This window comes from Rhipicephalus sanguineus, chromosome 1 (assembly GCF_013339695.2).
Source record: "Rhipicephalus sanguineus isolate Rsan-2018 chromosome 1, BIME_Rsan_1.4, whole genome shotgun sequence".
NCBI lineage: Eukaryota > Metazoa > Arthropoda > Arachnida > Ixodida > Ixodidae > Rhipicephalus > Rhipicephalus sanguineus.
This window is the reverse complement of record NC_051176.1, coordinates 336850351-336877776: the sequence shown is the minus strand read 5'-3', so window position 1 is coordinate 336877776 and position 27426 is coordinate 336850351. Positions and strand designations below refer to the sequence as shown.

The 27426-nt window shown below is 45.6% G+C and overlaps 1 protein-coding gene across 1 annotated transcript in view; it reads right to left on the bottom strand.

The window, feature by feature from the left end:
• The window catches only part of LOC119379583 (nose resistant to fluoxetine protein 6), a 274495-nt gene that overhangs the window by 87272 nt on the left and 159797 nt on the right, over nt 1–27426 (bottom strand). Inside the window, exon 3 of the mRNA XM_037648887.2 lies at nt 1832–1946. Within this exon, the coding sequence (XP_037504815.1) occupies nt 1832–1946 (115 nt within the window). The remainder of the gene's footprint in view (nt 1–1831; nt 1947–27426) is intronic.

Here is a 27426-nt window from a genome sequence, read left to right as displayed (position 1 = left end):
CTTCTGGATTTGAAAAACTTGAGGCAGCTTCGCACTTTGGGTGCCAAGTCTGAAGGAAGCGCGGAGCTGGACGGCCTTCTTTGTTTCTCTTTATTTTTATTCCTTCCTCTATCTTTTCTCTCATCTCTGCTTTTTCTATGACTTTTTTGCCTGTGTTTATTTTTATTTTTTCTTTCTCTAACTATTTCTTTGTCTTTCTAACACTCTCTATCTTTCTCTTTCTTTCTATCTGTTTTTCTTCTCTCTTTCTGTCTTTTTTCCCTTTCGCCCTATCTATTTCTCTCTTTCTTTCTGTGCTATACTTTATTGTCTCCCCTCCTCCTTTCCCTCCACCTCAACCTCACTTCCCTTTCCCTCTCCCTTGCTATACTATACTATACAAGACTACGCTATGCTCTGCTAGCGTGCCTGGATAGCCGAGTGGTTAGGACGCTCGCCTTCGGATCGTGGTTATGCTGCTTCGAATCCCGCCTCGCCAAGAAATTCACGGTTCACGGTCTTCCCATCGCATTGATAACAAGGGCGTAGCGCCGCTCGAATCTTTCGCGAAGCGCGAAAAGGGATAAAGCTGCGTAATACAAATATTATGTTATCTCATCTCATGTTATCTTATCTTATCTTATCTTATCTTATCTTATGTTACGTTACGTTACGTTACGTTACGTTATGTTATGTTATGTTATGTTATGTTGTACCGGTCGCGATTCTGCGAGTATAAATCTAAAGAAACATAGCAGGATGATCAATTGGGCTAGTTGGTTACTCATGATCTTTGGTTTGCAGTGCAGACGAAAAACATGGACGACGATATAGAGAAAAGCTTTTATCTCTGTCTCATAAAGACAAAGACATAAAGATAAAGACAGAGATAAACGCTTTTCTCTATATTTATCGTAGTGCTTGCTTTACGCCTGCGCTCTAAACCAAAGAACTAACTAAAAAAAACGTTCCCTATTGCTACGAAGTGAACTCGCCTTTGAGAGTTACTAGCATCGCAGTCCATATACCTATGTGCTCAAAGTAGGTAGACAGGGAGACAAAAACGGCAATGAGTGCAGCCCTCTAGCTAAAGAGTTCATTGGCACATATAGCACAGTTCCTCGCGCCCACTGCGACGCAAAAGAATGCACCAGCGAAATGCCTTCAATTGGAGTACAACGCTAGTATAGTTCAGCTGTAGTATACTACTGGGTGTTCAAACTTAAGCTTTATGGTTTTCTTAAAATTTAGCACTGCGAGGTACGTGAAAACCACCTTTGCAGTTAAGTTTTTTATCAAGGGGGGGGGGCGCCAAATGAGACAATAATTATCGCTGTTAGCCGCCCAATAAACTAAGATTGAATACTGAACTTTTTAATGAGTGCAGCAAGCGGGCATGCTTGTATCGAAAAGTTGGAGGCAGTCGCGTTTCTACACAATTCCACCTGGAAGAATTCTTCTAGAATGTCTGTGCGCCGAGATATCCCGCGGCAAAGTTTAATTGCAGTTTGCATGAAGACGCATGCAAGACAGTGAGTACTGGCGCGAAGCACCACCCCGACGTGCCGCGGCAGTTGCGTGCGGCGTTTAATCTGACAACGGGTCGACGACATAGTCAAAGATTATCCTTTTGCGACCGGATGGCGATAGCAAGCAATGATGGCTCGTCACATCAGGGAGGAACATTGCGCTGAAATATTCTTTCATAGTCCATTTTTCATATATGTACAGGTACAATAGACCCTCTACTTCTATTTTTCGCTGAAAACCGCAAATTTTTGGTGACCGTAGCATGGCCCCTTTAATGTGACAGCACCTTTTGGCCGGCAGTGGTGTGGTCATAAACACTCACGGCTTGCGGCGATGGTCTCGACGTCTTCCCGTTGGCAGGTGGAAGGCACGCACACTCCGTAGCGGTACACGAGGAAGTAGAAGAAGTGCATCTTCTCCGCGATTTCACCCGTCACCTGCGAGTTAGCGTGGAGTCGTTAGTGCAACACAACCAGGCACTCGATGCAGGTTAATTGGCATTGGTCGCATAAACGAAACAACTTCCCGGGAAGTTCTTGTCTTATACTAAAACTGTCAGAGAATAAATTGTAAACAGGAAAATATTAGTTTTCCGTGATGATTATTATTATTATTATTTTGATTCCGAGTCTCAGCCCTGGACTAAAGACGGGAATGAGAGCGGTTTTTAATGAGCGAATGTCATCACTACCACTCTGCGACTGGTAGCTTGTACATTTTGTTTTCTTAAGTATGGCTAAACACGAACCAAGTTCAAGCCTTTCACTTTGGCACAAATTTTTTACTTGCGCAAGCTAGACCTGGGCCCGCATTAGTTAGCATTTAGTGAAGAGGTTTCTTCACGAAAGACGGCGCTCGGAGCAATATGCTCAGTTTGAAAGGGTGCATTCGCAGCATTTCTCTAAAGAATACAAAAAGGTATAGGGTAAAGAGCCCGCGAGACCTGTAGCAGATAGTTAATTATATTGTTATCGCTTCACCCGCGGCATTGGCGGAGCCAGGGAGGGGGTTTAACCCCGCCCCCCTCCTAATTTTTTTTTTAATTTTGCATGTGTAATGTACACTCACACATACAAACGCACGTACGAACATGTATAGAGAGTGGTTGAACCCCCCCCCCCCCCCCCCCCTTCCGAAAAAACTTTCTGGCTACACTCTTGACACACAGGGATAAGAAAGCGAGACCAAAAGAAAGAAATAGATGAGGACAGGCTCGCGACTTGTTGAATATCTAACGTGTGTCAATGCCATCAGGTACTGAAGAAACACTCGTGCGGCTTTCTGGACCAGACACTATAGATCATCAATCGTTCAGTCTGCTTGAGTCACAATGGAGAGTCTGGTGGCGCTGTTCGTCGAAGCTGGAGCAGTGGCAGAGCAGGTATCGCACATCCGCTCGAGACGCACGTTCAAAGACTCGGCGTGTCATTTTCGGTCTTCCGACGCACACTTTGAGCTTCACACAAGGAACCGATAATAAAAACAAATACGACACTGTCAGTCTAGCTCACTGGAGTCATTTTCTTACGTGAGAGAGAAGACAATTTAGCAATCGAACTATTTTTGCCACATTGTAAAAAGTCGCTGTGTCTTGGAAATTTATTCAGTAGTGCGCTGAAGTTTAATTATTCCCCAATTTAAAGTCTGCGCGACCGGGTTAAGCTTAGTCCACAGTAATATCGTTTCTTCGTAAGCCTTTCATTCTTGCCAGGGCTGGGCAAAGATACTTTGAAATTGTATCGCGATACGATACAAGATACTCAGGCAAGAAGTATTGGAAATACAGATACAAGATACTGCCGCAATAATTGTATCCGATACGATACTTGGCAATTGTATCTTAAGATACTTCGATACATTCTCTAATTTGTTATTATAGATCCATATAATGTAGCAGCGAACGCCTATGCACGAAAATGTCTTCTTGATATTCCTAATTGTGACCTATTTTGTTTCACTTTAATGAAATGTCTGTTAGTATACACCATGCGCAGGGAGCGCATGGTGTATACGGGGTTTGAGACCGTTCGCTACCGGCCCGGCCGGCACACATGACCGTCTCCGTCCAATTTGTTTTTGTTTTCTAAATAAGTATGCTCGTGAGCTACACAGATATGACTGGTCTCAAGCATTTCTTTCGTGAAGAACATGTGGTCACCACGTGCTCAAACATAACCGTGGAACAAAAACTTTTATATTTCAATCCGCGTACAGATTTCACTCGTTGTGTACATCGGTATCGATGTTTCTCGAATCCTGACTCCAAGTCCCCTTCTGAAATGACCTATATATGAGACATGGGAAAGGCTTCCTTTCGAATGGCAACGTCATTTTGTTCAAACTCTCTCCCACTATCCTCACTGTGCCGGCACTTGGAACTAAATTTCGCGACTGTGGCCCGCTGGCTATAAGCTGAGTTTGAGACCCCTGGCGTATACGTAGATGACGTAAAACAGCAATGAAGTTTCACATTCTACTTATCTTCTGGCGTAAAGGATTCTTTGTTGATATAGTCACTAACGTGCAATCTTTTAGCAATTTTTCTTCAACGAGAAAGCATGTGCAACACAGAAACATCTCAGACGTATTGTATAGTTGCACAAAGCGTCGGAGGGCACCGCCGTTATTCGCGCTATTGCCGCTTCATTAGGTGGCGATTATTAATACGAAAAATGTTTAGGAAGGCCTAAAACAGGAAAACTAATATAAGTAAAATAGAGAGGTGGTTCTGTATCAAACATTCACATTGAATGAGTACAAACACAATACAGACGGCGCCCTTAAAGGGACACTAAAGAGAAACAATGAATTGGTTTAGATTGATAAAGTGTGCTCGGAGAACTCTTGTGTAGTTTATTTCACCACCATAGGTTTATTATTAGGGGAGAAAACCAAGTTCAAAGTTTCATTTTTAAATTTCGCGCCGAACTTTGTAATTCGTGACGTAAAAGACTTCAAAGAGCATTTAACGTATTATGGCGCCACTGGCTCGACGAAATTTCAACAAACTCGTTATGTCATGTCTCTGGCCCTCTCAGAGGACAATGTACTTCGATTTAACCGATTAGGAACTACGTAGGCCCAAGCAGGCGCCGTCAAAAATATGTGACGTCACGGCAAATGGTACGGGAATTCCAAGGTGGCGTCGCCACCTGCATTTTCTTTTGCGCGTTTTCTCGCTTATTAATCGTCGTATCTCAGCAAGCGTGGTGTTTTTGGTATCGTGGAAGACTGCTTTACTAATGCGAGAAAAGTCGTTTTGCTCTTTAGTGTCCCTTTAATAGCTATGAGCATGAAGTATCGTCAACTTACCTATTAAGACAATAGAAAATTCAGGGCCTATGGAAAATTGCCTGAAACGGCTCGTTGGGACGCTCATGAGTAAAACGGAGTGTTCAGTAAAACAACGTTTCTCGAATCCCCGTCCTAACATCTTTAAGATGGCTCCTAATGATTTCCATTATTATAATGCAAGCTCAATTTCGCTATTTTCCTAAGCGGTAAGCAGAATGCTTTGTACTGTAACTCAAGGGACGCCTACATAATTATATATTTGTTTTCAAAATCGCCTTGGCAACGTGTAAATGGGTAAACCGTAGTAGAAATATAATGCAGACAGTTAGAAGAATAAAGCAGCGATCTTATTTTGGGAATGCATTACAAAAGACATACTGCAGTGACCAGACCGGAAAAACAGTAGTACAGAGACCTAGGTAATTTGTCAGTGCACTTAGTTGGGCCAGTTGGTTCTGCATCCCATACATTCATCGCATATCACACAATCTCAAGAAAGCTGCTCAGAAGGCGGGTGTTGAGGTAGCATTTTCCGCTCCGCAGAAATTATCAAGACTGTGCAGATTGACAGAGCCCTGTTCCAGTGCGCCTCTCATCTGCGACGTTAAACACAGGGTTAAATTCGTTCAGTGCCAGAAGGGTGTTGTGTACAACATTCCACTTTCATGTGGAAAGGTATATATAGGACAAACTGGGCGCTGCCTAAACGAACGTCTAAGAGAACACAGCAATAATGTCAGGAACGGTAACAACGGTCATCTCGCAACTCACTGCCAAAAGTGCTCCTGCACTCCTAAATTTGAGCAGTGCACAGTCCTATCTCGCAACCGTAATCAATCGGCGAGGCTCGTAGTTGAAGCAAAATATATTTTAGAATGCGCAGAATCGTGTGTCAGCATAGCTTCATTGACATTATCTAAGAAAGAGATAGCATTTTTGAGTGCTCAGTAACGTGTAACGCGCAAGCCCTGTGTCACGTGCTTAAGTGTATATTAGTGACGCTACCCCCTTTTTCCAATAAACAAGTTGTAAGTTGCGCACTGTGTGTCCCGTCTCTTCTTCGTCCTCGTCTTTCAAGCGCATCCACTTCATCGACCTAGGTAATGTATGGGAGGCAAAATGACAGCAAAAAAGCACTTGTGCTAATAATCAAATTATGATTTCCTAAAGTCTTTGAATAAATGTAGCAGGAAGTGAAAAATACGGTACGCCAAGTTATTTTCTGTTAGGTAAGCGCTTGCTCTATTAGATCTAACACAGTACCAGTGGTGCTAAAGTTGTTAGAATCTTATTTGCATATAAGTTCATTCATTGCATGCAAGTCAAGCTTTACATCCACGAGATCCTTCAAATCGCTGATACGTAAAATCCACGAGACACAAAGCAACCCCATTCTTGCACGCATCACATTTCATTACGGAGCAAGAGGCAAGAGAATCTTCAATAACGACACTGTAGCAACATCAGAATTTGCGCGATAGACGCTGCACGCGGTTGAGTACGCGGCGCAGGACAGTGGCTAAGAGCAAGTGTCGCGGCATTGGTGCAACTAAAAAGAGAAGAAATCGACAAAACAAAAGGTACGTGGGCTGGGCGCAGACGTCCGTGCGCTTGTCTTCCTCATCTTCTGCCTTCACTGGAGGACTCTGGCGGAAAAATAAAATTGCGTCACTGCCCTTAAACTTATTCAGATAGCTTATTGGCACCAATACCAGCTTGAAAAGCGGAGCTTGGCCAGTGATTATTGTTTCGCACGGTTGTGTTGCGATAGAAGTCTCTTGTATCTTAAGATACACGATACATTATCGAATGTATCGGAAATACAGATACAGATACTCGTCTTTCGAGACGTATCGCGATACAGATACAAGATACCCATAGAGTATCTAAGATAGTATCTAAGATACATGTATCTTCGATACTGCCCAGCACTGATTCTTGCCAACCATACAGTTTTTCTTAATCTTTGTGGTGCTAAATTAGAGGTCTTTACTTCGAGGCCTGAGAAGGGAAGGGGCTAAGTATCGCGCGTCTCATATCCGGGAGCCTAATTGGCTTCCTCTGTCTAGAACAGCCTGAGATATGATGCACCATTAAGCCATGCTTGCAGACCACTTGCATCTCGAGCGGACTCCAAGAGGAACATTACCTTAACCCTGTGTGTAATGTAAATTGAACCACGCATCTCAAGTTGCGGAGGCGGCACGGTCACACTCAATACGTCACAATCAACTTTTTAGTAACTTAGAACCAAAAGAAAATATATATGTCATTACGTGTGGATAAACGCACACAAAACAGTATAGTTACGTTGCATATACAAGAGAATTGTTGCCGGGCACAAAAATGGTAATGAAGCCGTTGGGCTTGCCTCCAGAGATCAGATGCTCTTCTTCATTTCCTTCCCACCATCTGTTGTTCAAACGGTCTCTTAAAGGTCTTTCGTATCGCGACGCTATAAACGCGCCTATATTGTCTAGCAATCATTATTATCCATACCTACGACCCTACGCAAACTAGTTTTACAGCAAAAGCTGTTATGAGATCACAACAACAGTGCCGTAGTTGTCCGCTGCCGCCGCCGGTGTCCGTGACCGCTATCGCGCGAAATAAGAAAAAAAAAAAACTGAAACAAATAAAAACATCCAGGATCGGATGGGATTTGAACCCGGACCCTCTGCGTGGCAGTCGAGTATTCGACCACAGAGCCACGCTGGTTTTTTTTTTTTTTGCTTTATTGCCTGTTATTAGACACGTACATCAAACAATAAGGACATGAAAGAAAAGACAAAAGTTGTGTCGGTCCTACTGGACAGACAGAGGGTCTTTTTGCAAAGGAGTTTGAGGCACCAGCGTGGCTCTGATGATCCTTTCCTTCAGAGCCACGCTGGTGCCTCAAACTCCTTTGCAAAAAGACCCTATACAAGCGTCATGTCGGGCAACGAATCGCATTAACATATGTACGCTGAAGTCCAGGGTTCGACGGAAACCCGTCTGGTCGGGAAAATTCATGGTGGGAATGGCAAGCACCGACCATTCGTTGAAACAAACACACAAATAATTGACGTTTCGGCCCCGCTACGGGGGCCTTGTTCACAAGGAATGAAAGTTTTTAGGGGGTGGGTTATATGGGCTTGATGATGTGACGTAAGCATCGAGTGTATATCGGGGGCAGATTGCCTGAGTTGCGGTTGAGCGTGTTATCGGTCGTCTGAATGTGAAGGGATTCAAGATGAAGCCTAGCTGTTTTGTTCTTTTCTTTTCCTATTATCAATTATTTGTGTGTTTGTTATAACGTCAATTATTTGTGTGCTTGTTTCAACGATTGGTCGGTGCTTGCCATTCCCACCATATGTACGTTATAATTGGCTGAATAGTAAAATAACAGCCAGGCGTCACACAATGCTAATTACGCAACGAATGTGTAGTTTAAAGCTTGCCACCCACTACCAAGTGCTCAGCCATGATTCGTCGTCATCATCCACATACAGCATCAACAAAGTGCACATAATGCCCTACAGATGTGTAGTGGGTACCTCGCTTATCCGCAGTAAGACGAAGATTGGCATAGTGGGTGCTTCCCTAGTTGACAAAAATTATGATCTGTGGCTTAGTGCATGCCTTACATGTGTACTTGTATTAGATGCCCCAAGAGTGTTTGGAACGGGCTCTAGGCCGGTCTTCGAGCTTTCGCTGTGACTGTGCTGCGCGTTGTGCGCAGGCCTGGCGCTTTTCTTTTTCTTCAGGCGCAAATTAGTATGAAACTTGAAAAATTTTCGCAGTTGTGAAGTATTTTGTCTTCTAGTCGTCTCCAACGTATCGGTCCGCTGTGACTAAAGAGAAACTCCCCAAAGCCTAAGATTTCCCGGCTCCATCTTTTTCGCAAGAAAGGTGCTTGCGGACAAAAGATAAGTGCTTGCGGACACACCGACAAAAGTGTATAGGGCTTGCACCGTTGTCGACCTGGCCACATTGTCGGGCATACGGTAATGCAAGAGAGTGCACTTATAATACCGCACGCGATGCTCGGCTGTTGACCCGAATGTCGCGGGTTCGATCCCGGTCGCGGCGGTCGCATTTCAATGGAGGCAAAATGCTAGCGGCCCGTACGTATGCCGTGCGATGTCAGTGCGCGTTAAAGAACACCAGACGGTCGAGTAACTGCCGTATTCGTGAACAGAGCATTGACTCAGAGCTCTTCACTCGATCGTGCTGACTGGAGGACAACGTAACCCCTCGAATGTTGATGACACTGCTCTTCAACGGTAGATTAACCAGCCCTCTCAGCGATTTCTACGATGATGAGGGGTGTCAAAAATACCCCTATACTCCAGTGCGTTCGAGTAGACGTCGGAAGCATCTGCCTGGCGCTAACACATCGGCGAGGAGTGCCATTCAAGGGCAGCGACTACTCAATTCAATGGGGGGGCGCGGCCATTCACTATTTAAGCCCTGCTGATGTGTAGAGAGGTCCTCTAATGCAAGACTAAGGCGTTGAGATGCGGGCTTTAGTTTGGTATACGTTCGTAATAATAGTGTAGACAGACTGGACAACGAAAAAGAAGCCTACAGGGCGAGAGCTGACCTTTAAGTCAACAATTTTTTATCCATAGGACCGCAATACGTCCGGTATGAGTCCGCTACAGTACTGTCTTAGCTATCTTACATTATTGCACACGCGACCAAGTAGTCCCGCCTTTAGCGATATTATACTATAATGGCAAGCCTCGCAATGAGATATATTTTATAAAATTTGTGTGCTTGGCCTTCGGAAGGCAGAGCCAGAGAGGCAAATACATATGAATAGAGCAATCTCAACATGCTTGTGCTCCTTCAAGATCAGGCAATATGCTGTAGCCTTTAACTCATCGAGTATTGCACTCCAAACTAGATGCATCTATGAGGCGCTGCTCCTGAAAAATGTAATCCTGCCGAGTCACATGTGTTGCACATGTATGAAATTATGTAAATATTTTTGTTGCCGAATTGACTCTACGAAACTTTTGATTTCATTTCATTTGAACCGGTATTCAACGGTCCGTGTAAATATGTACTGATTTAGCCATCCTCATTATGATTAGCAACAGAAAAAAAAAAGCGGGAATGTTCAGGAGTGGACGTGTCGAAAGGCCACGCACGCTCGCCATGCAACGCAGTGCTTTAAAGATGGCCGTGGTTATGAATATATCTGCTTTAGCTATTTTCACTTAACCCGCCACTGGGGTCTAGCGATTATGGTGCTCGACTGCTGTCCCGAAGGTCGTGGGATCGAATCCCTGCCGTGGCGCCCGCATCTCGTTGGAGGCGAAATGCTAGAGGCCCGTGTAGTGTGCGGTGTCAGTGCACGTTCAAGAATACCAGATGATCAAAATTCCCCGAGGTCTCCACTACGGCGTCCCTCATAATCATATCGTGGTTTTGGCACGTAAAACCCCAACAGTCATTATTAATTTTGTTCACTTAACTTCATTGACAACTACACAAAACCATCGCTCACTGTTTCCATTTTGCCAACGGAACGGCTTCTTGCATCTTCTGACAAAGCTCGCGGACGTTCCACGCACTCTGCGCACTGTATTGCCACGCGCGCTTATTTCTTTTAATGCACTCTGATGGGGCTTCACCCACAAAAGCCTGTTACCACCACTCTTCGCAGGCCGAGCAGCAATGTTTGGAAACTTCGCGATTGTTTCACATTGTTCTGTCAAGGTTACGCGCAGGACACGGGTAACCAAGTATATTCTAGACTCTAGAATCTAGAGTTAAAGCGAGCACCAGCGATAACGCCGGAAGGTCCAATAAGCGATGTATAAACGCTGACGAATTCAGCAGGCGAGCAGATTACCGACGGCCGACGACTGTGATCGCCGCTAAGCGTGTGTTGCTTGTACATACTTTCAGTTGCTTAATTTTTTGGGCACTAGTTAGCCCGATAAAGAGCTTCGTTCCTACCAGCGTGACTGCCGCATTCTGCACTGTCACTACCGCGTGACAGTATGATTGGGAACGAAAAGAAAATAAGCGGAAAATAACAGAATGCAAGTCCTGGTGAACTTATGAGCGCGTTCATTTGAGCAATTCTGCCTGGACCTTTGCACATTCAAGTGGATAGCGCTGTGCAAATTAACGTGTTGAAGCTAAAGTTTATTTTGCCGAGCCAGTTCGCAAGCCGGTTGTGAACCGGTTCCCGAAGCGCTACTTCTTTTCGCAATTAAAACTGAGCGAAATGGAGCGCGAGGAACCCGAACCCGATCTAGCCCGTATTTTTTCCGGTTAGACAGCCTGATAGATATATCTTAAGTGCAGAGAAGTGCTACGAATTAGTGCTGCCATCTGAAGCGGCATCCTCAACTTAGCATGAATCTTTGCTTACGAAGCTTGCACGCTGTCAGCCTAACCGTGACCGATCGGGCTTCGGCTTAACCACTTTCACAAGTTGGGTTCGAACCATCATTTAAATGTAATATAATCACTCTCTTTTGAGTACGAACGATAGCTTAAGAAACTAGGGGGGCCAACGAATGCCGTGGAACGCGCCTAATGAAAGTCGCGGGTATTGTATGGGCCATCAGCTGTAGGAGCGCGACCACGACGAAGCTGTGACGACCCACCAAGGACCCACCATGATGCGAAATGGCGCATCGCCTACGTCAACACGATATCAGTGACGTCAGCGGCGACAATGCATTCGCCCCCATCAAGGCCAGCTATTTACGGCGCAAGGCTTTTTTGGCAATCTACGCACGCACCCTCGGTTCACGAAGCCTCGTGCTGTCGTCACGCAGATACATGAGCGCGGCTCATTTGCCCTCCATCCCCGCTGCGATCGGCGAAGAAAGTATAGCTCACTGCATTTTATGTTCTCTTTCCACTCCCATTTAAACGCATGCAAAATAGGCGCACTGAGCGGAATGGTTATTTTCTTCGTTGCTGTTTTTTCCGTAACGCGCCTTTTGATGTCATACGCGCGACACACAGCATCGTTCGCTTTCTCTTTTGATGGAGTTACATCGCTTAATTTGTCCTGGCTTGTGCTTTTTTTTAATGCACTATATTCTTTCATACGCTGTTTTATTTCGGCGTGATGTACTTCAAGCTCTCCGGATTCCTTTCGGCCCGGCAACCATCCTCCGTCACTTCTTGGGTGCCGCGCGAACTTTTCCCACTAAGCAACCTAGTGCTGCGGCAAAGCTTAACGTCGCCATCTACCATACGCAAATCTCCGGATTTTAGGGCCCCCATGTACGTTTAACCGCGTTGTTTTTTAACCGGTCGTCCTAATTTATTTTTTTTTCTTCGCTTTTTCTTTGCGCGTGTGTGTGTGTCGGCGCGCATGAATCGGGAAAGAACGACGCTGAGCGATGAGCTTGACGTTTTCTCGCTGGCGTGGGGCGGCTTGTCGCGGCGCTGCGTAGTTTCCAGTAAAACCGTCCAGCGGCGAAGAACACATGCAAACGAGATGCGCATTTTCTTCCACAACCCTTCGCCGCCTCCGCCGAGCCGGACGACACGTTTCTTGGTTTGTTGCTTTTATAGGCCAACATTTCTCCACTATCTTCTTGCTTTCCTTTCTCGTTCTTGATATTTTTCTTGGACTCGCGTTGCTCCTGTCGCGCTCGACGTACTCCGCTGGTGCCCCTTGGTACCACCAAGCCCTCGACAACGCTCATGACAACGGCCTCCTTATAATGCCAGGACCCCGCGTATATTTCCGCGTTTTGCGCTTCTCGCATCATTCGTCATAAACGCTTTCTCGTGCAGTTTGTTTGGTTTTTTTGTTTAGTTTTTTTTTTCCTATCGCTATTCCTGCTTGCGAAGTCGGCAAGAAGCCTAAGGGCATTCTCGCTCTCATACATGTTGCTGCTGTTGTTGTCGTTGTTTTCGTCTAAGCGAAGTTTGCCTAAACCAAATCTTTCTTCTTCTCGCACAGCTGTTGCTTTTATTGATTCCTGTGCATTGTGTTCGGGCTTCCATACATTTTTTTTTCGCCAGTTTCCGCTCTGATATTTTGCGTTCGCACAAGTAAAATCGCTGCGACAGCGCATACTCGCGCATCTATCGGGACACGCATTTCTCACCACGCGCACTTCGCGCTTAGTCACGTCAGCGCGAGTGTAAAGGCAGCTAGGAAAGGAAAAAAAAAGAGACCAGAAAGTTGTTATCATCATACACAACGACGAATGAAACACGTCAAAAATTTGTTACGTTTTACGCCAAACATAGATCGTGTCTTGCTTTCGCAGTAGTTGTTTCTTTTTTCTTGCTTTTATTTCTTTTTTTTTGTTATTAAGATAGGGGATGGCAAGGGGAGAGTGCTCGTGGCTGCTGTTTTAGTATATCCAGCCACTTGCAGACATTTTCTTTGCCCCGCACATCGCGCGTCATTTGCGATTCTTATTTGCTGTCAAGCCAGTGACGCAAACAAGACATGCGTGAAGGGAAGAAGTGTAAAGACAAAAATAAATAAAGTGTGCGTGGGGGGGGGGGCACGGAAGCATACTGAGTGCGTAGGCGAAAAGAAGAAATAATAGATTGCGACGAAAAAAAAGTAACGGCACTCTGTCAACCAAGTGGGCGCGCTCATGCACCCGCGGCTTCGCTTGTCAGGCTGATCACGAGGAGTTTTCTTTCCGCTTCGGGAGCGCTTATCGCGTAGTACTGTACCAGCACGTACAAAAAGGAAAGAGCGGCAAAGAACACGCCACTGGACAAATGCGTTTTGTTCGAAAGAGTTATGAAATATTTTTCTTTTTTCTTTTTAGCTGACTCGGTTCTCTTTTTCACGAACGACCTCGAGACGAGACGCAGAAGGGAGCAAGATGGCAGAGGTCGTTTTAGTGTTCGCGGTGGTGGCCTCTTACCGAGAGAAAGTTTTGTTTTCGGAAGGTCCTTCTCTTATATTCTTTCTTTCTTTACTTTTCCCTTTGGCGACAGAAAACGAGCTGCCCGCATTTTTCGAGCTGGTCTCTTGGGCATGGTCGGAGCGCGCTGCTTTCGCACTTGGCGCGCCCTCTCGCGACGCATTCTCGAATCGCGCAGTCTGCACGCATCGGCCGGCATAGGCCCGAGATCGAACGTTTCGAGAGGCGCTATGAGCCTGATCCGGGGAAATATTGCTCACATATAAAACAGCTTATAAATCACCATCAAACCGACACGATCGCCCTTGTCTATGGTGAGGTGCGGAATGAATTATATAACGCTTCCTTTGTGCGCTGCACAGGGTCCGCACAGCGGCCGTGAAAGGAGTTCTCGAAACGGCTTTACATTACGTTTACCTAGCATCACCTGTGATATGCAAGATATTCCTGGACCTGGGAGTGACCATGCTAAAGATTTGCGAGCTTACAAGACGCTGTTAAGACTTCCTACGGGATGGTGGGCTTGAACCAAATACATGTTGTTACTGTGTATTCCGAATGCCGTGACTTGTCTGATATTGAAACGCATTTCACGCATCACCTTTGTCGTCTGGTGCACCATGATGGGCATCTCTTGGCTGGGCATTTATCTCCAGTACCTTCAAGCATGCGCGCCAGCCCTGTTCTTTCGGTCTCTCTTTTGACGCTTTACTTCTTTTTCACAATGCAGGGTCGCAAACCTGACTTGCATCTCCTTGACTTGCCGTCTTTCCTTCCTTCTCTAATCTATCTATCTATCTATCTATCTATCTATCTATCTATCTATCTATCTATCTATCTATCTATCTATCTATCTATCTATCTATCTATCTATCTATCTATCTATCTATCTATCTATCTATCTATCTTTTCCTTGGAAGCGCGCAAAGTGGCGTATGGAGGACCGTGACACAAAGATTGTCTCCTTATTTCTTTAGGGGCGTGAGAAAAACGCTTCATCGTTTTGCTATCGCGTTGTGATGCTCCGACAAGCGTCCGATGCTGTCACTTGCAATGACAAAGGCAGCTTGCGAAAGCTACGTACACTGTCTGGCTTCTCCGGTAAAAGCAAGCGGTCGTGACAGGCTTTTGTTCGCAGGCCGCTCTTTCCGCGGTACAAACAATGACGTCGTCTGCATGCCAAGACACCGAAGGCAAAAGGACGCGTTGTTTTGGTTGAAATTGAAACAGATGAAACAGACGCGTCTTGGACTGATGCGAGGCGAAAGTATAACAATGTATTCGAGAGCAGTTTTTGTCTCGACAACATGAGAGAGAACGCGAGAAGCGAGGCGACGGTTGCGGCGCTTAAGAAGAGCGCAAACTAAAAGACGCAAGGGGAACTGCATTCGCTTGTATGCATAAACGTAAGCACGTAACAAACATAACAGAACGCAATGCGTGCATCATAAGCATCGCGGAAAATGAATACCGCGACACTTGCGTATGTTTTGCTTCCCTGCCTTTAAATAAGCACAAAACTATACGGTGCACGCGCTTGCGTGCCTGCTTGTGCGCGTCTCTCTCAAGGCCAAAGTTAGTTACTTTGTAATGTGAAACTACGTAATTTTTAAAACATATAGTCTCGTGGTGTATAAGTCTGCTGTGTCATATGTGCTCAACACGCGCCCAATTATACGAGCGTTGCAAAGCGCTTTTAGTCTGGTGTCCTTGCCTTAAGCTGGTGTATTCGCCTTAATGTAGAACGTTTGTAGGCCACAGTAAATATTTCCAATGTCTACATCTTTTAGTTGAACCACATGCACATATACGCCAATTGTACGTATACGCCGTGCCCGTATAAACTCACATGGAAGAGCAACAAAGAGGGGTGCAGGTAAAGTCATTCCAACAACTTTATGGGCGTTCCTTCATTGGTTCATAGTGTCAATTTCGTAATAAGCATATTAAGTAGGTAAGCATATTAAGTAATAAGTGTGTACGGGTGCGTTTCACTGAGGAATGGTCCATGGGGGGCGCTGACCTGCAGAGGCATATACGGAGTCGACACTGCCCGACGACAGCAATAGTATTACCTTATTCCCCCCATTTTCCAAACCCCACCTCCGCCTGTATCGTCTAAAACCTACGTGTAGTTTTAGTGTTCTATTACAATTATGCGCCGACGTCTGAAGCATACCAGTGTTTCAGCGCTGCTATGCTACGGTGTGGATAGGAAGTGGCAAGGGCTCGCTAGCACCATGTACGTGCATGGCCTCCCCTCTTGCCCCCTATACTTAGGGGCAAAATGGGGGATGCGTAGCAGTTCGCATAAAAATTGACTTCAACCATAGGGAACGACAGATCTTCTTTCAAGGGCTTTAGTTCCTCCTGCTGACGACAAGTCGGTGTGCTAATACGTTGTTCGTGTGTGCGATGCAATTAAAAGCCATCACCGTCCGCTCTGTCAAGAATATGCCGTTGATACTCCAGGCCTCCAGTGAAAGGTATGCGTGGGTGGTCGTCAAACTATCCGACCGCACTGATTACTTCAAGGACAATGTAAAGCGGTGTCGTCGTCGTCATCATCATCATCATCATCATCATCATCATCATCATCATCAGCCTGACTGAGCCCACTGCAGGGCAAAGGCCTCTCCCATGTTCCGCCAATCAACCCGGTCACGTACTAGCTGCTGCCACGTTATACCCGCAAACTTCTTCTGTGCCCACCTAACTTTCTGTCTCCACCTCGCGCGTTTGCCTTCTCTTGGAATCCAGTCAGTTACCCTTAATGACCAGCGTTTATCTTGTCCACGCGCTACATGCCCTGCCCATGTCCATTTCTTCTTCTTGATTTCGACTAAGATGTACATAACACCCGTTTGTTCCCTGACACCCTCTGCTCTCTTCTTGTCCCTTAAGGTTACGCCTATCATTTTCCTTTCCATTGCTCACTGCGCCGTCCCCAGTTGAAGTGGAACCCTCTTTGTAAGCCTCCAGGTTTTTGCTCCGTAAGTAAGTACCGGTAAGATGCAGCTGTTATGTACCTTCCTCTTGAGTGATAGCGGTAAACTGCCATTCATGATTTGAGAATGCTTGCCGAATGTGCACAATCCCATCCTTATTCTCCTACTCGGTCTCATGGTTCGGCTCCGCGGTTACTACCTGTACTAAGTAGACGTATTCCTTTACAAATTCCAGTGCCTCGCTACCTATCGCAAAGCTCTGCTCTCTTCCGAGAATGTTTTACATTATTTTAGTTTTCTGCATATTAATTTTCAGACCCACCGTTCTGCTTTCCTTGTCTAGTTCAGTAATCATGAGTTGCAATTCGTGCCCTGAGTTACTCATCAGAAATGCAGGCACTGCGGAATCAGATAATAAATAATATAATATCTGGGGTTTAACGTCACAAAACCACGATATGATTATGAGGGACGCCGCAGTGGACGGCCCCGGAAATTTCGACCACCTGGGGTTCTTTAACGTGCATCTAAATCTAAGTACACGGGCCTCAAACATTTTCGCCTCCATCAAAAATGCAGCCGCCGCGTCCGGGATTCGATCCCGCGACCTTCGGACCAGCAGTCGATCGCCATAACCACTAGACCACCTTGGCGGTGCACTGCGGAATCAGGTTGTCAAAACGAACCATATATATAAACATACTGGAAGAAATCTACAGCGGCTCCACAGCCACCGTAGTCCTCCATTATTAAAGCGACAAAATTCCAATAAAGAAGGGTGTAAGGCAGGGAGACACGATCTCCCAAATGCTATTCACCGCATGCTTACAGGAGGTCTTCAGGGCCCTAGATTGGGAAGAGTTAGGGATACGAGTTAATGGAGAATCCTTAGTAAAGCGGTGTATTACAAACTAAACCGTAAATTTTAAACACTACGTCATCGTTGTGGTGTTTCCGACGGCGCTCATCACTAATGTTGGTGCATGCTCATGACCCAAAGTGGTCCCTTAGCAGGCTAAGCTGTTGCGCTGCTGAGCTCGAGGCCGCAAAATCGATTCCTCACCTATAGCTTCTGCATTTCGATGGGGGTAACATCCATGTACTTAGATTTAGGTACACGCTAACGAACCACCGGTGCCCGAAATTCACCCAGAGCCCCCCCCCCCCTTCCCCCCTTCCCTTCAGCAGTCTCATAATCATATCGTGCTTTTGGCACGCAAAATCCGAGAATATAAACTTTTTATATGCATCGCGAAGCACATGCTTAGTGTGTGCTCTGCGAAGCCAAGTGACTAGACACGGCTACACTATGGCGAAGAACCTGCACGCCCACTTATCCCCACCCAAAAGTCGCATCTTATTATGGCCTGCTCCCCGAAGCAGCTCCTGCCTAAACAGACTGTAATGTGAAAGCGGGCAGTCCCTTTTAAAATGCGATGTGCAAAGACCACGATGGGAAGCCGTGTGACAATGCCCCCAGTGCGCTGCAGACCACCGGTCCTTTGTTACCTCGCCTGAGGAACCTTCTTTCGTGCCCGTTTATTATTCTTCGAGGCTGATACTGAGAGCATCGTGGAAGTGAAGAAAGAGGCACGGGACATCGATTTCTAGCGCCGCCTGGCGTGAACGCAGCGGGCGCCTCAGACATTCGGGACACTGACGAAGATAAACTGTCCGCTGGGAGCGATGTACCTTGAAAATCCCGGTAAACATCGCTTTACCTTTCTTTTTGCCTGTCGCTATACGCCGCGCGCCTTATTGTCTGCGCGCTGTATACCGGTTCGCCGATGAAATATATGGTATGCTACATGCATGCCTTTCGCGAAATAAGTAGCAGCAACGATCCGCGCGAGAACCGTATAAAGTGTACCTTATCTGACGCTAAATTGAAACATATGAAGCCTGCTTTGACTCACGAAGCTTACGTGTCATGTGTGTCTTGCTTGCTTAAAAGTTATAGCTGCTCGTGGAGCATTTATGTTTCGTTTTTTTTTCACATGAATGCAAAGGAAATGTGATATGTATATATGTAGTAGTGGTGGTGTTATGAAAGTTTACGAGCGTAAACTTCGCAGATTAAGTAGACCCGTTGCACGCCGCAGCGCATCTGTTTTACTTCTCAGGCCTAGAAAAAAAAAAAGAACCCTCGAACGTCGCTCATATCGCGCGCACGTGCCTCATCGGGACGTTGAAAATCGCAAAACGGCGCCGTATCATGGAGTATTGCTTAACTATAAATTGAGTTAACAAGACGTCCCCTTTCTGGAAGCAAAGAGTCGAGTCTGCCGCATAATTTGACATACACGGTTGTTTTAAGCCACTCGGTCGGGGACAGAGCACGTATATATTAAAGCAGTAGCCTGTTTTAGTACACTGCATGACGAAGGCCCCTCGCAGTGATTTCCAGTTTACCCTATCCCGTGCGAGCTGATTGCATTTTATCCCTGCGAACGTCCGAATTTAGTCATGCCATCTAACTCTCGACCTTCCTACATACTGTGTTTCCCATCCCTTGGCACCCCATTCTGTTGCTCTTACTGTCCACCGGTTGTCTGTTCTACGAATCACGTGGCCAGCCCAGGTCCATTTCTTTCGCTCGATGTCAACTGGGATATCTGCAACTCCTGCCTGTTCTCTTATCCATTCTGCCGTCCGCCGATCTTTTAATGTTATTCCTATCATTTTACGTTCCATTGCGCGATGCGTGGTACTCAGCTTTTTCTCTAGCTGTTTTGTTGTTCTCCGTGTTTCAGCTCCATATGTTGGAACTGGCCGTATGCAGTGGTTGTACACTTTTTGCTTTAATGACAAGGGCAGGTTTCCTGAAAATATTTGGGAGTACCTGCCGAATGCGCTCCAGCCCATTCGTATTCCTCGGTGAATTTCTTTTTTTGTGATTAGGTTCTCCTGTGAATAGTTGTAGGGATACATATTCGTGTATACACTCCAATGTATGGTTTTCGATCTTAAACTGTTTCTGTTTCGCCAAGCTATTTAAGGTTATCTTCGTCTTCGCCATATTCATTTTGTGGCCTACTTTAATACTTTCTCGGTTTAATTCCTCAATCATTTTTTTCTCCCAATTCGCTGCTATCGTTACTGAAGAGCACTATGTCATCTGCAAATCGTAGGTTGTTGAGCCATTCTCCGTTAACCTTGATTCCTGTTTCTTCTCAGTCTAGCTGTTTAAACAATTCCTCCAATCATGCGGTGAACAACATTGGGGATAATCGTATCTCTTTGTCTGACTTCTTTGCTCATCGCAGTTTTATCGCTTTTGTTGTGGAGAATTAAGGCACCTGTGGGGTTTTCGTAGATGTCGGCTTAAGTATTGACATAGGATTTGGGTACTCCTTGTCGACTTAGTGTTTTTAAAACCGCAGATATCTCTGCTGAGTCGAATGCATTTTCCAAGTCTATGAAAGCTAAATAAACAGGTTTGTTGTATTCAGCAGCTTTCTCCATTACCTGATTTGTCACATGAATGTGAGCCTTTCCTGAATCCGGCTTGTTCTTTAGGTTGGTTGAAGTCAGGTGTTTCTCTTATCAGGTTTGAAATTACCTCTGTAAATATTTTGTACATCATCGAAAGTAAGCTAATGGGCCTATAGTTCGTTAGCTCTTTTATGCCTCCCTTCTTGTGTATTATTATAATGTTGGCATTTTTCCAGCTCACTGAAACCGTTGCCGTTGTGAGGCACTGAGTATAAAATATAGCAAGTTGCATATATATATATATATATATATATATATATATATATATATATATATATATATATATATATATATATATATATATATATATATATATATCCCTGCCGGTGGCAAGTTATCGTTTCGTCCACTTTACTTTCTTCGCATTTATATCCCAATTATTACAAATAACATCACCAATACTTTCTTTGACATTATTGTCTGTTATTTCTAATTAATATTGTGTCTAACAAAGAATAAACGAGCCCTTAAAAGTCATCTTCTTTCCTTTATGTATATATATATGAGAGAGCTAACAGACAATAATGCCAGGGAAAGTATAGGGGATGTTATTTGTAGTAATTAGGATATAAATGTAAAGAAAGTAAAGTGGACGAAAAGATAACTTGCCGCTGGCAGGGACCGAACCTGCGACCTTCTAATAACGCGTCCGATGCTCTACCACTGAGCTACGGCGGCGGTCATCCTCCCGTCCACTTTATGGGGTATATATGTGCATTTAAACTTAGGAGTGTGAGTCAGCGCCCATCGCAGCCATGGTGGCGAGTGTGGAACACTCTTTTTCTGCCTGCTGGCGTCACGTCGCACGTGATCTCTTTACGAGCTGGCAGCTGACCAAAGATCGCTTTGTGCCTTGTACGATTCCTAGCCTCCATGATTGCCTGTAAACAAGACAACAAACTGCTTTCTGTCCGCAAAGCGTGTCTATTTTGTGACTGTTATACAACTGGTTGTTGATGCCCCAAATATATATGTCATTGTTGTGCCGAAATGAAGCACCAAGGAGTAATCGTTGGCTTAGAGGCCACACTTGAAGTGCACCTCAGTGTACCAGGAATCAGAAAAAAAAACTAGCTCTCATCACCACCGCTGGAAAAGCACTAGTGATGCTTCTTTTCCCTGCTTCTTTTCTACGAGACGTATGCCGATCACGTACAGGCGGGTACACTGTTACAGGGAACACTTGCGTGCAGGGCATGTCCGGATTTCGATCTCTTGAAAAAGCATACTGGCTTAGATTTGCATAAGACCACCTGTGGTTGAAAGTTCTGACCCCTTTTGACAGGCTAGAGCAATGCACGACCAATGTTTTCACATCCACTTGCAGTTAGCGGGCGAGCAATGCGAAAGGTGCTCATTCGAGTGTTCCCTTTAACAGTGGACCGTACTATACATGTTTCTACTGATGGTTAAACAACTCTCTAGTGTTCGTCCGGGGCAGTGGTTGTCCCAGCGAGAGATATTAGCCTCACTTTCATGACATACCGCCCAACGACATCGATGGCTGCGGAACTTGCCACTCTTCGCGCTGCACTTTGGTTAGTAAATCAGAGACAACCTCAACGATGGTCGATATCCAGCGATTCGAAGGCAGCCCTGCAATCTTTGCTATCACCCCTGCAGCACAGGCCATACGAACAATTGGTTTTCAAGATTAGGCATCTCCTCCATACTTCATTCGACAAAGGACACCACGTAACATTTTAGTGGCTGCCAAGTCAATGCGGTGTGATAGGTAATGAACACGCCGACAATGCCGCTCGATCGTCTCATCAAGGCGACAAGGTAGAGACAGTACCCTTACCGTGGACTAACGCTGTTAGCCAACTTCGAGCGATCGCACAAGAAATTAAGGACTTCACTCGGCATACAGCAAGTAGGCTGAACAACCAACACTGCCACTACCCGAACACTTTACTTCGTTTTCAGATGCCTGCTGGACTGCATCGTAAAGAGGCCAATCTGCTTTGACGATCATGGGTAAGAGTGGCATTCACGAATTCATTTTTCTTTCGTATCGGAATGGCCGACAACCCTCTCTGTGACAACTGCGGTAGTGAGGAGACATTACAACATGTCTTGTGCGACTGTCCTCGCTACAATGTGCAGAGACAAACACTCACAGTCGCTTATGATCGACTTGACCACAAACCAATGACGGCAGTAACCATTTTGGTATGTTGTCCTCGGAAGTCATCGCGGACGAAGGTGGCGAATGGCATTGTTACAATTCATGCACCCGCGTTTATGGACTAATGCGATATTGCGACTGCGAGGCGCGCGCGCGCGCGCGCGCGCGTGTGTGTGTGTGTGTGTGTGTGTGTGTGTGTGTGTGTGTGTGTGTGTGTGTGTGTGTGTGTGTGTGTGTGTGTGTGTGTGTGTGTGTGTGTGTGTGTGTGTGTGTGTGTGTGTGTTTGTTTGTTTGTTTGTTTGTTTGTTTGTTTGTTTGTTTGTGTGCTCCCCTCTCCCTCTTTTTCTACCTCTAACATTCAAACTTCTCGATCACCAGTCTAAGGTAGCATACCAGTACTTCTAGACTGGTTAACATACCTGCATTTCCTATATCTCCTGTTTCTTCCTTCCTGTACCGAAAACTATCGTTTATCTGGAATGGGAAAGCAGAGTTTAGCGAGCGAAATGTAAACACGCGACAGTCGCAGTTAGGATGTGAGTGCTTCCTCAAATAACCAACTTATCGGTTTCTTTTCTTTCTGATGTCCACGCAGCTTATGTGGAACGGCTGCAGTTTCTAGCGGAGCGCTTCAATTAGCGACGTCAGGAGGACCTACGATCTACGCAAGCAAGCTGACAGTTGCAAGTGCCTTAGTCCAAAATCTCACATCCCTCCAGTGACGTCGACCGCCGTAAATATGGATTGGAAGATAACTTTGGAACATTTATGCGAGAAAATATCAGATCTGCGGGCGTTGTGTATACTCGATCCAGTGTCCTGCTGCATGTTTGACCGTGTGAGGAAAAGAAGCAGCCAAGACTCACTCAAAATTACTTGAGAAACCACTTTGAGCTTGTGGTTAAACTCCTCCTTAGAAGTTTCGCACATTACCGACGTTCGGACATCAGCGGTTGTCGGACCAGCTTGGTCGCGCACTTTTGACATTACGCCCTTGTGAATTCCATGGAAAAGGAGTCTTTTACAATTTAGGACGCCTTCTAAACTAGGGAAGCACGTTATGCCGTGCACCATACACTTCCTTTTATGGCCCTCATGTATTCTTTATAGTATGTATATAGCCCTTCTGGCATTTATATATTCTTTACAATCAATATATATACAGTGAAACCTCGGGGATACGATCACAGCTCATACGAATTTCGGGGTGATACGAATTTTTCATTGGTCCCGGCCAAGGCCCATTGGCCTCAATGTAATGGAGTACGGTTGTTGCGAACCGATTTTCACCCAGCGACGTTTGATACGAACGTTCGCTGCCACCCAGGTTCGAAGAGGTGCTGTCTGCGCTGTCGCGGAAGACGCGGCAAGCACGTGAGAGCACGGGAATGCAAGCGTGGGCATGCGCGCCACAACGCCAGATTGTCAGAATCACGATGTAAGAAAAACACTTTCGGTAAGAATAAACCTTCAGAGACGCGTCACGGCCTCCGAGTGTCGGGGGTCACAACGCGCCTGGTTCTTTATTTAAATGCGCGCGTGCGAGCCGTATATTTACGAGTGCTGGTATGATTGCGGACATCTCAAACTTTAACTGACAGTCATTCAGGATTCTTCCTAACGTTGCCGCAGCCCTGACAAACAATAAATGAATATGTGCTCCAGCTTTCTTTTGTCGTATGCTAATTTTCCATGCTTTCTGGTGATACATATTTCGAATGATACGAATATTTTTGGTGGTCCCGTCAGATTCATATCACCGAGGTTTCACTGTATACGTATAGTATCTTTATACTCCTTATAGTAAGTATAGGTTCTTTAGCGTACCTCGGGCGCAGCTCGACATCCGACAGTTTCAGAGTGAGAGAATCGAAGCTGAAGCCCCCTGCTCATCCCCAACTAGGGATCCCTAGCCCCTTATTCGCGAGCGAGGCGTTCGAACAATTGATAAACCTAAATGTCTTGCTTTCTTTGCGCTTTACCAACGTTCCGTTCTTCCGCATTTCGCAGGGGTACGGTTGATTCGGCATCGAGGGGAGTGGATACACACATGCGCAACATTACGCGCAGTGCGAAATCGTACCTAAGGAGGGAAAAAAATGTAAAGAAACAACGCGGTGCCGGTCGCGCTCTGGTGGATATTAAGCGCACCCGGGTATCGGGCAGTCGGTGAGCCAGACCGGCCGGTCCCGGAAAGTCGGCTACGTCTCCAGACGTTCTATCGGTTGCGTAAAGATGGCTATCTTGAGTCAGGCGTAGGTTTGTGTTCTAAAGGTTTTCCCTATAGCCAAATGGATGCCGTCGTCGCCTTCACGGCCCTTATATATGATTCGCCGCAAGCGACCCACGCTCCAACTGTATGTCCGCGTTTGTCGCTTTCGCGCGCCGGGTTTTGACAGCGAAATCACAAGAGCAATGACGTAAAGTTGGTTGAGATGGCTGACGAACAAAGAAGATTAGCTTAAGAGAAACCGTCAAAACTAGCATCTAAACACGCGGTAACGGATAAATCGTTTTTCTCGACCACCCCTGTGCCGACATTGACGAAGTTTGAAACATTTGTAAGAACAGAAAGCTAACATCTGTAGTCGGATACAACTTAAGAAGTCCGGAGAGGTCCCGCCCACACGACCGAAGCGCGGCAGCCGACTAAAGAAATAGTCCCACTCATGCACTCGGCAATGTTCTCCGATGGCGGAGTCATCGGCCACGCGGCTCTGGACGTCAGTGTGCAGTGCGCGCCCATTGGTGCAGGCTTCTGTGCATCCGCCTTTGAGGAGCAAATGCCACACATTTCTAAGGTTGTATCCGACTATAGGGAGTTGGAGAAGCAGATTTTTATTTATTTTTGTTTGTTAAAAATTGCAAAGTGAATATGTCACATTACCGTACTGAGTTTTCAATTTTAAACAAAAAAGAAGTTGAGGCGAAAAATGGATGCTTGAAATGATGAGAATCGAGCCTCACAACAAGGAGTGTCACTGGCTCTAAGGTTCCGACACGAGGACTTGTCTTAGTTCTGAAAAAACGGGCCCCCTTATCGGAAGGCTCACTCCAACAACATTACACGTTGTTAACTCTGGAACCAACTATTACGATATGATATGGTAATTGGTGCATCATGTACCGCTCTGAAATGTACCCCCACTTCGCGAGTGCGACTTCCGTAAAAACTCTCGGAAACCCTTTAACAACTTCCCGTTGGCCGCACGTTATTATTTCAAATTTCTTCGTTTTAGCTGCTCTAATAGAACAGGTTAGAGCACTGCGATATGTGATTTTGATGCAGAGTTACCCATTTGTGAACTGTGTTCTTTTTTCTTTTAAAGCTTGCCAACTTATGGGAACTTTTCCAAAATTACTAGAGTTTGTATTTCGCTTTTAATTGATACAAGTTAACTTCCAGTGAGGCGAGGCGAGCTATTGCCTAATAAAAGCTCTTGTTTTTGCACTTTACGTGTATTTTAATAGGAAGGTAGTAGTCTGCCCGGAGCTAAAGCTTACTCTTAAGAGCGCTGTTCTCCGAAGTAACGTTAGCTGCGCGGCTGGCGAAATCACAGATGCAAACGTCATGTCCAAGTAGCTGCTGTGCGTTGAGTCTATAAGAAAAGTAGGCCTACCATTATTGAGCTGTACAGTCAAACATCACAAACAAGTGAAGCAAGTCATCAATTTGCTGCATTCATTTTAAGCTTCCCCAATGCCGGGCGACGGACAGTCAAGTACACGATGCTAATCCTCGAACCAGGAATCGCTTTAAGTATGGTTCGCAGTCTTTTGCTGTCTGACAGGGTTGGGAAGGGTACGTGCATAAGGAACAACGAGTGAAATATCAAGATCTTTGTCTTTTTAGCCTTCAGATAAAATTCTAGGTTGTGTGGAGAAGTTCGCACCGGCTGTACGGCGCAGTCTAAAGCTTACAACGAATAAGCAGGACGACCTTCGTTCTGTCGTTGACTTCAGGCGTGCTTAGTATTTTTTTTTTATTTGCGACATAGACTTGCCCTTAAGTCTCTTAAGTGCATCGTCTGACTGGGTTTTCAATTTCGATGCACTGGTCACACAGGCGGAAAACGTGTTAGAATATAATATTGTAAGCTGATAAAAAAGTTCTGTTATATGCTGGAAGCGTAACGGTTTGTCCATTACCTACAAAGTGAGTGGCGTGTTTAAGGTACCGCCGAAAGTTACACAGACAGTATGATTATACCGCTTTCGCTGTTTAGGTACCAGTACGTAGTGTGCAGTTCTTTTTAGCTGCGCTTGGGGTTTGTACGCGCACTTAACGCACGTCACTGAAAGAGCCGTGGCATCGAGCAGATCACGATTAATGAGCCCAATGTGGAAACGATGATCGCGGTAGAAACAATCAAACAAGGCAAACGCTAACTTCCAAGAGGCTTACTCTATCTTGCTGTTTCTAACTCGGCCCTGCGCCCTATTTTCGCGCCCATTAATCTTTATTAGTGCAATATTAGCCAACTAGCCATGCAACGAGTAATGTTAAGTCGTCGTGTCGATGCCCTGCCGATGAAGTATTCCGATGTCGTAAGATTATGTGAAGGGCAATGTACAGATAGTTTACGGGGAAATATTGCGCGAGGACGTTATATTGGCTGACCAGACGGCTTCTCAGAGACTCCTCAGACGGAGGAAGTAATCGCGGAGGCGTTATAAGACTTCGTAGCCAGAACACTGTCGAGCAATGCGAGAGTCACGGCGAACTTGACCGTCTTTCAAGCTATGCTGTATATTAATGCGGGTGACTTGTGGCGGCAACGAGAGCGGTCCGGAGACTAACTGTTCGCAATAAGCTTGTCTGGATAGTAATGAGACGGAAGAAAATCAGATGGGAGGGCAGAATGAGAACGTCTGTACAGCAGTCGGAGAATATACGGTGCAATAATGACGTTGGGGCAAGCAAGAGAGTGACAAGTTATTACGTCCCAGTTCGCGCTTGTAAGTGCTTGACTTACATGGTAATAACGTTTCGTGCATGTTCGTCTGTGAGGTCTTGCAGAGGTGTCGGGTATGGGGGGAGGAGGGGAGGGGCTTGATAAAGTGTGTTTAAAAGAAACGTATTAATCGCGGGTGCTAGGTAGGACGAGTTTCCTAGTGTCAGGAAAATACTGTGCATAAGTAATTCAGCAACTTCGGGGATGTAAGAGACCAGGGAAGCATAGCGAAT